Below are 13227 nucleotides of genomic sequence, written 5' to 3' on the forward strand. Positions count from 1 at the left end.
TTAAAAATATTGCAGATTTCAAATTAGCTGCATTGAAAGGATTGAAATATCCAGGGTAGTTTCCACAGTGCCTTGTGGAACAGCTGGGAAAAGGTATTCACTGCATTGCCCATTTCAGACAGGAAAGCTGTCTCCCAGGAAAATTTTTTTTTTTTTTTTTTTTCATCCTAGGAAAGGGAAATACTCCCAGGTGTCAAAAGTATCTTCCCTGGCTGAAACAGGTGTATTGGTGTAGGGGTGTTTTGACAGAATGAGTGATGTGTCTGTTGCAAGGATTTTGTTTGTTTAATTTAATCTAGGCTTCCAGAAATCTGAGTGATGGCTAAATCTGAGTGATGTGCTGTGAAGCTGGCTGTTTTCATTGAGGCTGTTGTTGCGTGATCATCTAAATCAGTCCTAGGACCAGCAAAGAAACAATGACAACCGTTTGAGTGAAAGAAGAGACAAATTAAAAGTTAGTAAGAAAGAAATCGTCTGAATCTCAAATGGGCACTCGCAAGATGATTGTAGGTGGTTGTTAGGGCTCCATATGTCTTATTTTCTTGATCATGTAGTATTGCTTACAAAATCAGCACCGAAATTTAATAGCAGGTATCTCCAAAACGGCCTTAGTGACTCATTTTATAAAGGGAAATACCTTATGTGTACTTCGTGTAAACTTTATCGGAACAATGATTCATTTTTGGTTAGCTTAGCTGAGCATGATCTGCAAGCTCAGTAGACTGTGGCAGCACTTGCGTTTTATCCTCCTTTCCCTTGGTTTTAAACCATTCTGAAATATCTGTAGATTATTCTGAAACTACAGATTGTTAGTCCATAATTAATTAATCTTGGTTGGTTTCCCTCAGAGAATCAGACGGGAGCTGACATCATTCATCTGCAGGGAGCTTCTAAGTGTCTTTGTCAGAAAAACATGTAAGTCACTATGGAAAATATACATAGCTATTTATAGCACATGCCTTCACTGAATGTGTACCTGCCCTCATGTTTCTCCTGCCCTTGCAAGCAGGCAGCATCCAGGGAGGTGACTTTTCCTGCTCTCTGCTTCACAGACTGGGTGAGATCAGCACATGAGGAGAACGATGGATACTGAGAATGTTGGCTTGTCTGGTGACACTCAGGGAAATAAAAGGCCCCAAAATTCATTCTTAGGCATTGCAACTGCTAGTTTTCCCCATGAATTGTCTCTTCCTGCTCCTTTCCTGCAGTCCTCTTCAGTAGCTGTGTGAGGGAGCTGTACCAGGTGTTGGACAAGGACTCCAGGAGATAACAGATCTCTTCTGCCTGTAGCTCTATATCCCTATGGAAAAGCACACTGCAAGATGTGTTTTATTTAGAATGTGTTTTGCTGCAGTGTAATTAAGGGTAAAATGCTTGTGCTTTGTGGAGTAGGGCATTTTATTATTGGGCTTTTCCATATCAGATTCTTATCATTGCCTCAGAGAGAAGGGAATGAAATGTGGGAGACCATTCACATAACAGTCTGCATTATTTTTTGTGAGGACTACCCATGAGTTTGACTTGAGGCAGTCTCAAAAGGATCTCACACTGAAGGATTATAGTGTTTCACTTGGTAGTATTGCATGTCCCTTCAGGAAGAGAGCAGACAGAGTTGAGCTGACTCTTTTTTGGTTGCTTTCTCTAATAAATGCAAAATACCGGGGACTCAAATGTTGAAGGAGTATTAAATTTTTTATTGCTGTTGAAATAACAAACAAAAGCTACCATATCTTCCAAGATGCATATAAGCAAGGACAAAAATTTCAAAGATATGATTCCTGGCTAACTGCATTTTGATTCAATACAATTTGAACAATACAATGAAAAAGATTTATTATAATATTTTGGTATGGTAAGTCAAAATTAAGTAAACAATAATTTAGAAAGTGTTCTCGGAAAGTGTCCTTATAACATCTTTTTGTAGAATTCCATCTTCAAGATGACTTTCTTGTGTGAAAAATACTTTATTCTCTCTCTCTTCCCCTGATAATGTTCTACAAAACAGAAGTTATGGTTCCTGATGAGGTTACTATTTGCATATGTAGTGCTGAGCAAGATCAGAGGCATTCATGTCACCTCATATACTGGTAATGAGACCAATTTTTTTAGACATAACCTGTCACAAGTGAATTTGAGTTTTAAGTTTGTGGGAACAATCACTCAAAATCATAAGAGGTAGATTATTTGGAACTGCCGGCTCCAGAAACTGCAGTGTAGGGAGGTTCAGTCATTTGCCACTCTCAAAAGTGACAAATACAGTATTTCTATTCCAGTCTCTCCCACTTGTCATGTCTGGCTGCCTGGTTTTCCAGTTCAGTTATGCTGCTGCATAAGTTCCTAAAACTTTGCTGTAAACCACCAGAAAAATATTGAAATTTCCACTCTTGACTTTTAACAGTGGCAAATTCTCTGCTGTTAGAGACCAGAGGTGCCCTTAACAGAGGAAGTATATCTTTACATTGCATATATATTTTCTGGTGTATACCAACTGGTATTTTTAACAGAATATGTTGGATTATTATTTTTATCCCAATTAACACTCTATGCCTTAAATTCTTCAGAGTTTTCACTCTCAGGAGAGTCCATGCTTTGAACTAAGTTAAGAGATGAGGCCAACTTCTGCTCCCATGTTTTTTTTTTTTTTTTTTTTTTTGTTTTTTTTTTTTTTTTTTTGCAGGTATAGCTGAGGGAGAAGGAGTGTTTCACAGCTAAATGCTGTTCATCAGTCTTTAACTCCTGGACATAGCTGGGGTTTTGTCAGAGGTGTTTTAGCCAGGTGTCCTGCTACATGTGTGTACAAGTTGCAGAAAGCTGTAGAATAGCTTGCTTAGCCTTTGTGGGGTTAGAGGAATTAGCCCAGAGGCACACACTGGCATAGAGAAGAGTTGTTAGCAGTGTGCTGTGCTCCCTACAGTATCTCAAGGCTTGTGGTTCAGGGCACACATTCCTGTTTCAGCTCTCACTGATGTTGTTGTGAGGGCAGTCTCTCTGTTTTGGTCCCGTAGTTCAAGTCTTGTAGCTGCAGTGCTTGCTGACTAACATTTCTTTTCCAGGGGTAGGATAGGGGTCATTCCACCTCTCAAAAGGAGCACAATGATTTGGCTGTAGGGCACAAGCTAATGGTTTAATAACTTCCCTTAAAATGGAGATTTAAATCTGGAAACAGAGGGATAAAGTTAACCCAGCCCTTCATGCTTCCCAATTCATCAACCTAGAGCTAATATGAAATAGTTAATTATTTGGAAATTAGTTCAACTCCATGGCTCTATGGCTTTTACTTTTCTTATTCTTTGCATGTGATTTTAAGGGATACTCTGCATTTAGACACAATTTAAAAAAAAAAAAACAAAACAGCTCCAGTATATAGAGATTCTTTCAGTGGATGATGAATAGTAATGTCAAATCTAAAGAATAATAGAATGAACTACTGTTAAGATCTTATTTCAATATATGTGATTTAATAAATATTTTAAATTGATATATTAATATATTCATTTTGCATTAATTGTTGAATTGTTTCTTCTATAAGTAAAGTATATCATTAATTCCTTTGGTTGGGAATTTGGGTAACCTTCAGATACAGGCAGGGTGCAGTTCATTGCCTGGGGCATGTTGGATGATCAGTATCTAGATACTGGTTGCAAAGTTACACATTAAGTGTCTGTAATAAAATTAGTTCCTTATTATCCCTTTAAATCCCCATGGAGAAACGAGTTGCTGTTGTGTTCAAAGCTGTTGAGTTTTCCTGCACACCGTTCCAAAGGAGATCCTGTTCTGAGGGCTGTCTCCCTGCTCCAGGCTGTGTGTTCCTAAATGTTTTGTGGGTGCAGGTTCCCCCTGCAAATGGGATGAGGACTGGCAGGCTGGGCTGTGTCCTGCCTGCTCCAGTGAAGGAATCTTGCTCTGCTCAAGAAACAGATGCATCCTTAGCTCTGGGGGGCTGTCAGCATTCCCATGCTCCTGCTGTCTGCCTTTCTTTGAGCAATACTTCTGTGTTGAAGTAATTCTGCTGTTTGGTGTAGGTTTCTGACTGTCTTTGATCAATGAAGATTACAACACACAAATTTCTCAGTATTGAAAACACTCAGAATTACTTACTTTCTTTAAATCCCGAAAAGTACTGGTTCCAGGTAAAAAGTTAGGGCAGTGTCAGCATCTTTGAAACACACAGATTCATTTATAGATTACCTTTTTATTTAACCTAAAAGCATATCCCTATCCAGACAGCCAAGGCTGTATTTCTTTAAAAACAAATAAATCATGTGAAAATCATGTGAATGTTGTGAGCAGTGTTTGGCATATTGAATAGCCAGGGCCTTGTGCATTTACAGTTTTGTTTTCCTGCCTTGTCAGAGAACATTATTTTGCAGACTGAAATGTTTTGGCCTTCAGAAAGATGAGCTATAAAGCTCACCGGGGGAAAATCGATCCTTATCATCTCTCTCCACCTTGTTTTCCACCTTCCCCAGCTCTCATATTTCAAATCCCAGGCCTTGGTCCCACCCATGTGTGGTTTTTGTAACCGGCTTGGTCAGGGATGTGATTTCCCTTCTTTTACCTGTTACTCTTAGTTTATAGCAGTAACATCTGCTCTGTGGAATTGCTGCGATAAAATTGTCCCTCTCCTTGTGCAGGGGGATTAGCTGTGGGTGCAAAGGACATTGCACCTTCCACAGCCTGGGTAGACAGCTTTAAGTATTGGGTTTAATCAGAGCAGTTAGTCTTCTGTGTTTTGATATGACTGTGTTGAAGGCTACTGATGGTTCTCCCCAGTGGCTCTGGAAGGGGCAAGCTTTGGCTTTTGCACCCTGCAGGTTCAAAAACCCGCTGACATTGCTGTCCCAGGGCAGAGGTAGTGACCTCAGGCCTTTTATTTTATTTGTGATTGTTGTTCATGACTCTGCAGCGAGTTTTCTCTGAAGCCATGCCCTCTGTTGGAAGTTACACTGTGAAATTCTGCCTTTAGGCACCGCAAGGTAGAGGTTTTTCAAGTGGCTGTTTTTTGGGGAGAAGAGAGGTTTTATTGCAAGAGCTGCATGAAGCAGTTCAGAAGCACTGCAAATTTTTTTATTTCTTTTTTTCCTCTACTCTTTTTTCCTTGAGTTAATTAAACCACAATAGACAAAAAGTTTTTCTACGGGCAATACCGTAATGCCTTTAGCAGAAATCATGCTTTCTATAAGGATGGTTTCATGTTTCTCATAGAACTGCCAAGTAAGGGGTTTTTCTTCAGGCAGACACCTCTGATGTCAGATCACACGGAAGCAGATCACCGGGACAGGCTGGGTGCTGCCTTTAACCAGGTGCACTTTGCATCCTGACTATCCTAAGGTGAGTTCCCTTGTGTCCGTGCTGCAGGTGGGGCTCTGGAGGCACGCCGGAGCCTGGAGGGGCCGGGAAGGAGCACCTTACAGCACGCTGGTGCCATCTGATGGTAAGCTTTCACAGCAACTTTTTCCCCGTCCCGTCGGTGCCAACAAGCTTTGTATTTATTTTATGAGAGTCTGTCTGTGAGGTCACATTAGTTGCCTGGTTTTATATATATCTTCTAGAAATAGAAATACTGTATTAATGTTTTAAAATCTGGAAACGTTTTATGTAAGTTTATCCTCTGTTTAAAAAGCAGCTTTACATTAAGCTACAATCTACAATGCAATTTTTTCACTTAGTTTTCTTTTTATCCCCCAGAAGTAACTATTAACTACAGACATGGTCTTCCTGTGATAACTCTTATGCTGCCCACAAGAAGTGAACGCTGTCAGTTCACTGTCAAGCCAGTAGTGACCACTGTAGGAGCTTTCCTGCAGGATGTGCAAAGAGAAGATAAAGGAATTGAGAGAGCTGAAGTCTTTGCAGTAGGTATGTTGTACTTCTGTTATTCCCTGAGGTGAATGCATTCCTTTTCAAATGGACTGTACTTCTCTTCTGGAGCATAAGTTCAGTCCTCCATCAGGCTTAGCACTGTTGATGATTAAAAATACAGAATTGAATCTATTACTGGAACTCTCCTTTTATCCCAGTAGTGTCCTCTGTTACCTTTTTCAGTCTTTCTTTCCTTGTCCTCCATGATCATTTTTGAAAGACAACCTGTCAGGCCATTGAATGTGATGCTTGCCAGTTCTTCAGTGTTACCATGAGCTAAAAGAATCCATTTGCCTTACTACAATACAAACTTGTGTATGAAAAACTCAAGAGCTAGGCAACCAGATAATGTGTGCAATAGTAAAGGACAAATTTTTAAGACATTGAGGAGATTTCATGTATCAGCTGGAGTGCAGTATTTTACGGCCTTTGGGTTGAAAGGAACCTGATTGCTAGGGTCAAAGGATAACTGGTATTTTAGCATTGGTGTGGCCTTTCCTTCTTGTAATATCCTGTTTATCCCATTGTCCCAAGTCTTCAGATAATTTTCTCAAGCTTTGCTCACTGTTTTCTTCTATTTTGTCTCTTTGGTTTGCCCATTGATAAAACTAATATTGAATTAACCTTATTCTCCATTTTACCTCCAAGAAAACTTGGTCTGTATTTTGGCAGTGCTCTTGCAACCCCTGCCCTGGTACTAGAGAAGGATTCAATCTTAAAAGTAGAATTAGGATGTAGGTGTTTTGGTCTGAATTTGGTAGAATAGCTACTTGAATTTGGCTAATTAAAAGCATCTATTCCTCCCCTTCCCCCACTCACACCCCTCAAAAGAAAGAAAAATAAGGATACCTACATTTCTACATAAAGTTTTATTTAACAGCAGGTAACACATAAGCAGAATAAAGGGTGGTGTCAATGGAAGCTGGTCTGGTTTCATAGCTGAGTGGATTCATAACATTCTTTTTTTTCTGGTTGATACTTACAGAGGGCTGCAGGGGCTTTTAAATAAACTGAAAATAGATGGATGTTCCCAGAAGGTCTGGAAGCCACAGACTTAAGAGAAGCTGCTTTACTTTCCTTTGTGGGCACATTTAGTAAAACAGGAAGGTACTCCACAGAGCAATTTATTGATATCCTCTGGAGCAATGGAGATGTGATCTGTGTGGATCCCAGTGTGGACATATGCTTCAGGAACTTCCTGTACACAGGAGCTTTGGTGTTGGGTTTTTTTGGTCTTGTTTTGCTTTGTTTTGACAGTGTCTGCTAGGGAGCAAAACCAGAAAATTCTCTTGAAGATAATTTCCTAAAAGACTCTTTTATCTTCAGAAGCCACTGTAGGAAATGGTTGTTGTGAGCAGCTGGCCTTCCTCTTAACACAGAATTTTTTCCCTACAAAGGATTTCTTAGTGGGGTGGGGCAGAGCTTGTGCTGGCAGCAGTAACCTTTGCGTACTGCTGTTGTGCAGACATCCAGGACAGGAGTGTTTGGGATTCACCGCTGGATTGCTTTCCTCTCTGCTATGTCAGCAAAAGCTAACTATTCCTGCTTCAGTGCAAACATGGGTCCCTTGAGAAGCATGAAGTAATTCATGTAAGAAACCTACAACTCCAGCATTTTTGGCATGGACAGGCAGCAGATTCCAAAGTGGAGATGAATTTGAGTTGTTTTCACCTCATCTGATCTGTTTAAACACACCCCCATCCCCTCTGATTTGGGGAATGCTTAGACTAAAACACTGACTCAGAATAATTCTCTGCTCTGTATTTGTCAAATGCCAGGCAATTGTAATGTTATAGAACAGCTGAGATGTTTAATTCATTAGGAAACTGATACTGTAAAGAGAAACTATTGGTCAAGTACTGAGAGTTGAACTTAAACATTAATTATTAAGGAAAAATTATGAAGCCTTGATTTAGTGTAGACACACTTCTGTGCAATTTAACCATTAAATGAAACCTAATCTTAACTGAAGTCATCAGTGCGGTGTACGATGACTCGTTTTCATTATCTGTGGATTTGATTTTCATCCTGCAAACCTTTTGTAGACAAAAGAAATTACCCTTTACCCACATTGGAACACTCATGTTTAGGTACAGAAGGCTACAAAGTAGCCTTTGCTTAAAGACTGAGAGGAATTTTCTAAAATAAAATACCTCCCTCTCCTCAAAACTTCTTTTCAGTTGTTATAAGATTGCACAGGTTAATAAATCACTGGTGTCTTCACAACATCTAGAACAAAGAGCCTCTCTTGACATTTCTTTTGAAGAGCATTTTTTCCTTAAATGTTATAGAAAGAATTATAAATGTCACCTTAATAATGTGCATGCAAATGAGCCTTGATGCTTTATTACACTAGAAAAGAAAAAAGAAACGAGTGGATAGGCACATTACAATTTTGGATTGAAAGTGATCAGTTTCTGGGTTTGCTTTGCTACCCACACAGAGTGGGCAGGTGAGCCAGCTGGGGCGTTTGCCTGCAGAGTTCAGTAGTCTAAGCCTCATCAGATGGGGCCTGAGGACAGGACAGGGTTCTGGTGAACAAATAATTGCAGATGTGGGGTTGGCTGGGGAGCCTTTCTGTAGTGCATGTGTGAGGACAGGTGGAGAGCTGAGGCAGTAGCACTGTGACAAATACCTACATACAAAAATCTTGGCATTTTGGAGCCTGTTTGGTTATTCATCTTGGGAGTAAAGCTACCCAGCCCTTGGCAAGGGCAGGGGAAGGTGCCCTTTTTGTGTATAGAAAAGGAAAATCATCTCAAACAGCTACAGTGGGGCAGCTGCTCCATGGCTTTTCAAACCCTCTTGCCACAGTGATGTGCCCAGCAGCAGTGGTGTGTGGCTCTGGGGGCTCTTGGGCCATCTGAACCCCAGTGTGCTTCTGGCAGCCACTGTTACCTGAGTAGCAGTTCCTGCTAATTAATCCAGAGCTCCTTTTTGGTAGGAGCTGTAAAATTGCATGTAAAATATGCGGGGTACTATTCATGTAAATTTCTGCATTTAAAAAAAAAAAGTAGAAAAGGATTTTCCAGGGCATCAAACTTCACCTCCATTCCCTGCACAGGACAGCACCAAGAATCACACCCTGTGTTCCTCCTGACTGTTGAGTATTTGTTACTAGTTCTAAAAGTAGAGTTGCTTCCAAACATTGTTAGTGCGCTTTTCTGCAGGGTTATCTGCTAATGTTGAAAACTCCTCATGATAAGTGATCTAGAACTGAAATCTTTCTTCTGCAGATGGTAGCAAGGTCTCTGATGCAACCTTAATGGAGGTCTTATTGATGAATGACTTTAAGCTTGTTATCAACAACACAGCATACAGTGTGTCACCTCCTGTAAAAGGTAAGAGCAATCCTTAATCACTGATCATCTCACTTCATTTAGTGAAGTCTCAGAAAACTGAGACCTGGGAGAAAGGTGTTTCTCTTTGGCTTTGTCTTTTTACCTTTGGATGGTCCTGCTTTTGGGGTTGGAGGTGGGGAGAGAATGAAGACGGGTGTATTCTTGAAATGGTTTATATGACAAATATTTTCTTTTCAGATAAGCTGAGTAGTGAGCATGCTACTGAAATGGAAGATATCAAATCCTTGGTTCACAGACTGTTTGTGGCTCTACATGTAGAAGATCACCAGATCAGGAAAGAGAGAGAATTGCTACAGAAACTGGACCATCTGAAAGGACAGCTGCTGCCTCTTGAACAGGTTGGAAAGTGGGGGTACTTTTTTTAAACTCAAAAGTTTTTCCTTTCATCAGAAGTAAGTCCTGTGACAGAAAAAACCCAGCATGAATGGATAGGGTGTGTCTGTTCTGTTTCTTACGTAAAAGTAGCCAACTCAGGTAGAATGCAAATTATTTTCAATTCAGTTCTTTTTTTTCCTTTTGTGGACCTTAATGGGGTAGAAACCACAACAGCTGGAGAAAACGGTCATGAACATGGCTAGTATTGAGATTGAAAGGCCATTTGTTGAAATGTCGTTGAAAGTCACCTGTTGCTTTATGAGTTCTGAATACCCATGACAGCAAAAGACCACCGTAGTAGGGTTGCCATCCATGGCTTAGGATAGGGGACAAGAGGACTTCTACTTTATGAGGGCCAGCCTCGTGTTACCCAGCACTGCCTTGAATGGTAAATGGAAATCAAACAGACATAGATGGTGTACAATGGCAAGAAGATCTGGTTGTCCTTGGACTTCAGTGCTTTTATTTTCTCAGCAGGGTAAGTCAGTAAGAGATGTTGGTAAGGGATCCTGAGAAAGGATTTGTCCCAGAGGGTGAAAACATAGTTCAGGAGCTGTTCATCAGAGGAGCACTCAGGTTTATTTGAACAGGTTTCTGCATTTCTTTTCTTCAGATGAAAGCCAGAATCATGGACAGTGCAGATGCAAAAACCTCCAGGCTTTTATGGGTTGGCCTAGCACTGATGTCAACTCAGGGGGGAGCGCTGGCGTGGCTCACGTGGTGGGTGTACTCGTGGGACATCATGGAGCCTGTCACGTACTTCATCACCTACGGCAGTGCTATGGCTTTCTATGCCTACTTCATTCTTACCAAGCAGGTGAGTGAGTCCTGGTCTTCTAAATGTCTGGATTATGGAAAAGGAGGAAAACTGAGTCTGTGAATCACAATGTTTGAGCTCTGATGAAACCAGAACTCAGTGAGTGACATTGTCATCAGGCAGGGACTTGTTTGATCCCTAATGCAGCTGGATACAAATATTACATCATGCAGAACCAAGCAGGTACTGCTGCACATGAACTGTAGGCCAGCTACTGAGCATTACTACTGTTGGTAAGAGTTCATAACCTAGGGAATGAAAGGTGAGGAAAGAAGTCTCTCCTTTAAAATGTTTGTAGATCACTTTGCATAGTAAATGGCACCTTGCTTACTGCAGTAATGGAAGAGCAACTGATAGTGCCATGCCAGTTTGTGAGTGCTGCCTTACAGCAGCAAATCGCCCAACAGTAGTTTTTATTTGCTGTAGTTTGTGTATATACACTGCAGGGTACCAAACTGTTTGGAACTCTGGCAGTTGCATACTGAAATATACTGAAATATATATAGTGCCTGAAAAAATATTATTGCTCCACTCTCCATAATCAGTCCACTTTTCTGTGACTTAGAATGAATGGAGGTAAATATAGGACAGCTGAAATGAGGCAGGCATTGTGTAGAAGCAAAAGGTTTACTCAGATCTTAGCTTCACAATACAGACTTGTTCTGAAATCCCATTCAGACTTTGAGAAATGTTTCTTTTTCTTGTTTTAGCTCTATACTTTACTCTCAAAGTGGACATCTTGATGTTGAACTTTCTATGATGCAAAACTCTTTTTTGAAGTATGTGGAAGAGTAACCAGTACTTTCTTCTATTATACCAGTAGATCTATAGACCATGTGGGAAATTAGATTCCTTCTCCCAAAAGGGGAGATGTATCTGTTTTTATGAAGAGCTGGTTCAGAATGTGAGTTTTACTCCTTCTGACTGGTTTTTAAGAAGAGCTAAGCCATTCCTACTTTTTGTGTGTAGATAGAAATTACTACTTGGCTTTTTTAAACAGCTGCCTGTGCCATTGCTTAAGGCTTTCAGGTAAGTCCTCAAGTAGTAGTTCCTGAATTTCCTCTGACTCCTTGGAAGTAGACTCCATCGGCTGAGGTGGCTCCAGTCACGAAGATCACACTGTGTCTTTATTATAACTGAAAATCCCTTCAGACATGATAGAAGTGACTCCTACTATGTGTTTAAAAAGCCCTTATGGTCTCCTCTAAGAGCAGAATTTCATATGTAGCCTCTTTACAAAACATACATAGGTGCTGGACAAGGTAACTCTTCCTGAAACAGGCTGAGTTTCTAATCTGCTGACCTCTACTCAGTTTCCTTGCTAACCACAAATCCATGTCCTCCTTCCTTCCCCAGGACTACATTTACCCTCACGCTAAGGACAGGCAGTTCCTCCACTACTTCTACCGCAAATCCAAAAAGCAGCGGTTTAATGTGGAACGATACAACAAGCTCAGAGACGACCTAGCAGAGGTATTTGAGTGCAGTCCTTCAATGATGATGCAGCTTCTGGCTTAAGACTTCTTCAGTAAACTCTCAGCTAACAGAAAATTGACCTCAAGGCTTGCTATCAAAACTCTGTATTGCTTATTGGCCAGTTAATTGGCTCAGCTAATCATACAGTGTTTGCCTTTGATGTATAAACTATTTCTGTAGGTCATCAGAAAGGGAGACCTTCATGAATTTAATTTAAAACAAATCAGTTTATCAGTATGACATCTATTTTTTGCATACTCTAATTAATGTTGCATTTTTGGCCATTTAATACAATAGCTAAATTTATTTTGGGCACAGTATGTTTGCTGCACTGCTGTGGTAGGCCAATCTCCTCCCTTCCTTGGAAGGACATTGCCTTGCAGAGTGTTTGGCATTTGACATCATAGCCTTTATTCTGTAGGTAAAAGACGTAGATTTACAGAATATGGGTGACTAGATGGAAAAGGTGGTATGTACACCCAGGAGGAATTTGGTGGCCTTCATGAAATAGTTGTAGCAGATCTCTCACTCCTCAATTATTACTCCTCCATCCCATCTTGACAGCCCTGTGTTCAATATCTCATAAAAGAAAATGGAAACTACCTCTAACTTTAGCTTAAAACCCATAGTTCAGGGTGTAATTTCATGTGCCATAATTGACACAATGATAGAGTTTGATGCTTTTTTGGTGGCTCGGGGGTATGGATTTTTAAATTTTCATTTCAGGAAAATAATACTTTGGGGTGTGGGTGAGTGGGTTGATGGACAGGGTTCATGCTCCTCTCTGGAGACTGCATGAGTCAAGCAGGTCTGTCAGTGTTCAGCATCCTCCCTTTGATTGGTTTGGTTCCTTGCCTAAGACCAGTGCCTTCTGAGAAAAGAAAGACAGTGCATGTGTGAAAGAGAAGAAGACAGAGGCTGCAGAAGGATGAACTCTCCCTCTCTCTTTCATTGGCAGGCAGAAGAATCCCTAAGGCGTCTGCGCCAGCCTCTGTACCTGAGGCTTCCCATCCAGGAAATCAGTGACAAGGACTGACTTTGGTTTGTGTATATTGGTGATGCCCTTTCAAAGCTGATATGAACATTCAGTTACTCCTGGGTATTTTTACCACTGGAGTTTTAAAAGTTGCAATAAATAGCTTTAAAAAATATTTGGTTGCTTGATTTGATTACTTTGGTTTGGGTTTGTTTTGCTTGTCTGGGTTTTTTTTCTTTTTTCTATGAAGAAACTGCTAAAGCAAAGTTCTTCTAAATATTTGTCAAATCTCATTAGTACAATGGGGGCATTCTTACTGCTGGTAAAATAACAGAACAAACAAGGACAGCTCCTTTAGT

General features: G+C 40.5%; 1 protein-coding gene across 1 annotated transcript in view; it reads left to right on the forward strand.

Annotated features, from left to right (window-relative positions):
- The window catches only part of MCUB (mitochondrial calcium uniporter dominant negative subunit beta), a 42336-nt gene extending 29295 nt beyond the window's left edge, over positions 1-13041 (forward strand). Inside the window, exons 2-8 of the mRNA XM_058803915.1 lie at positions 5359-5434; positions 5689-5859; positions 9099-9203; positions 9402-9562; positions 10213-10416; positions 11773-11889; positions 12851-13041. Of these exons, the coding sequence (XP_058659898.1) occupies positions 5359-5434; positions 5689-5859; positions 9099-9203; positions 9402-9562; positions 10213-10416; positions 11773-11889; positions 12851-12928 (912 nt within the window). The 3' untranslated portion in view covers positions 12929-13041. The remainder of the gene's footprint in view (positions 1-5358; positions 5435-5688; positions 5860-9098; positions 9204-9401; positions 9563-10212; positions 10417-11772; positions 11890-12850) is intronic.
- Positions 13042-13227: the final 186 nt, after the last annotated feature.

The sequence above is a fragment of the Ammospiza caudacuta genome, chromosome 4 (genome assembly GCF_027887145.1).
Source record: "Ammospiza caudacuta isolate bAmmCau1 chromosome 4, bAmmCau1.pri, whole genome shotgun sequence".
Classification (NCBI taxonomy): Eukaryota; Metazoa; Chordata; class Aves; order Passeriformes; family Passerellidae; genus Ammospiza; species Ammospiza caudacuta.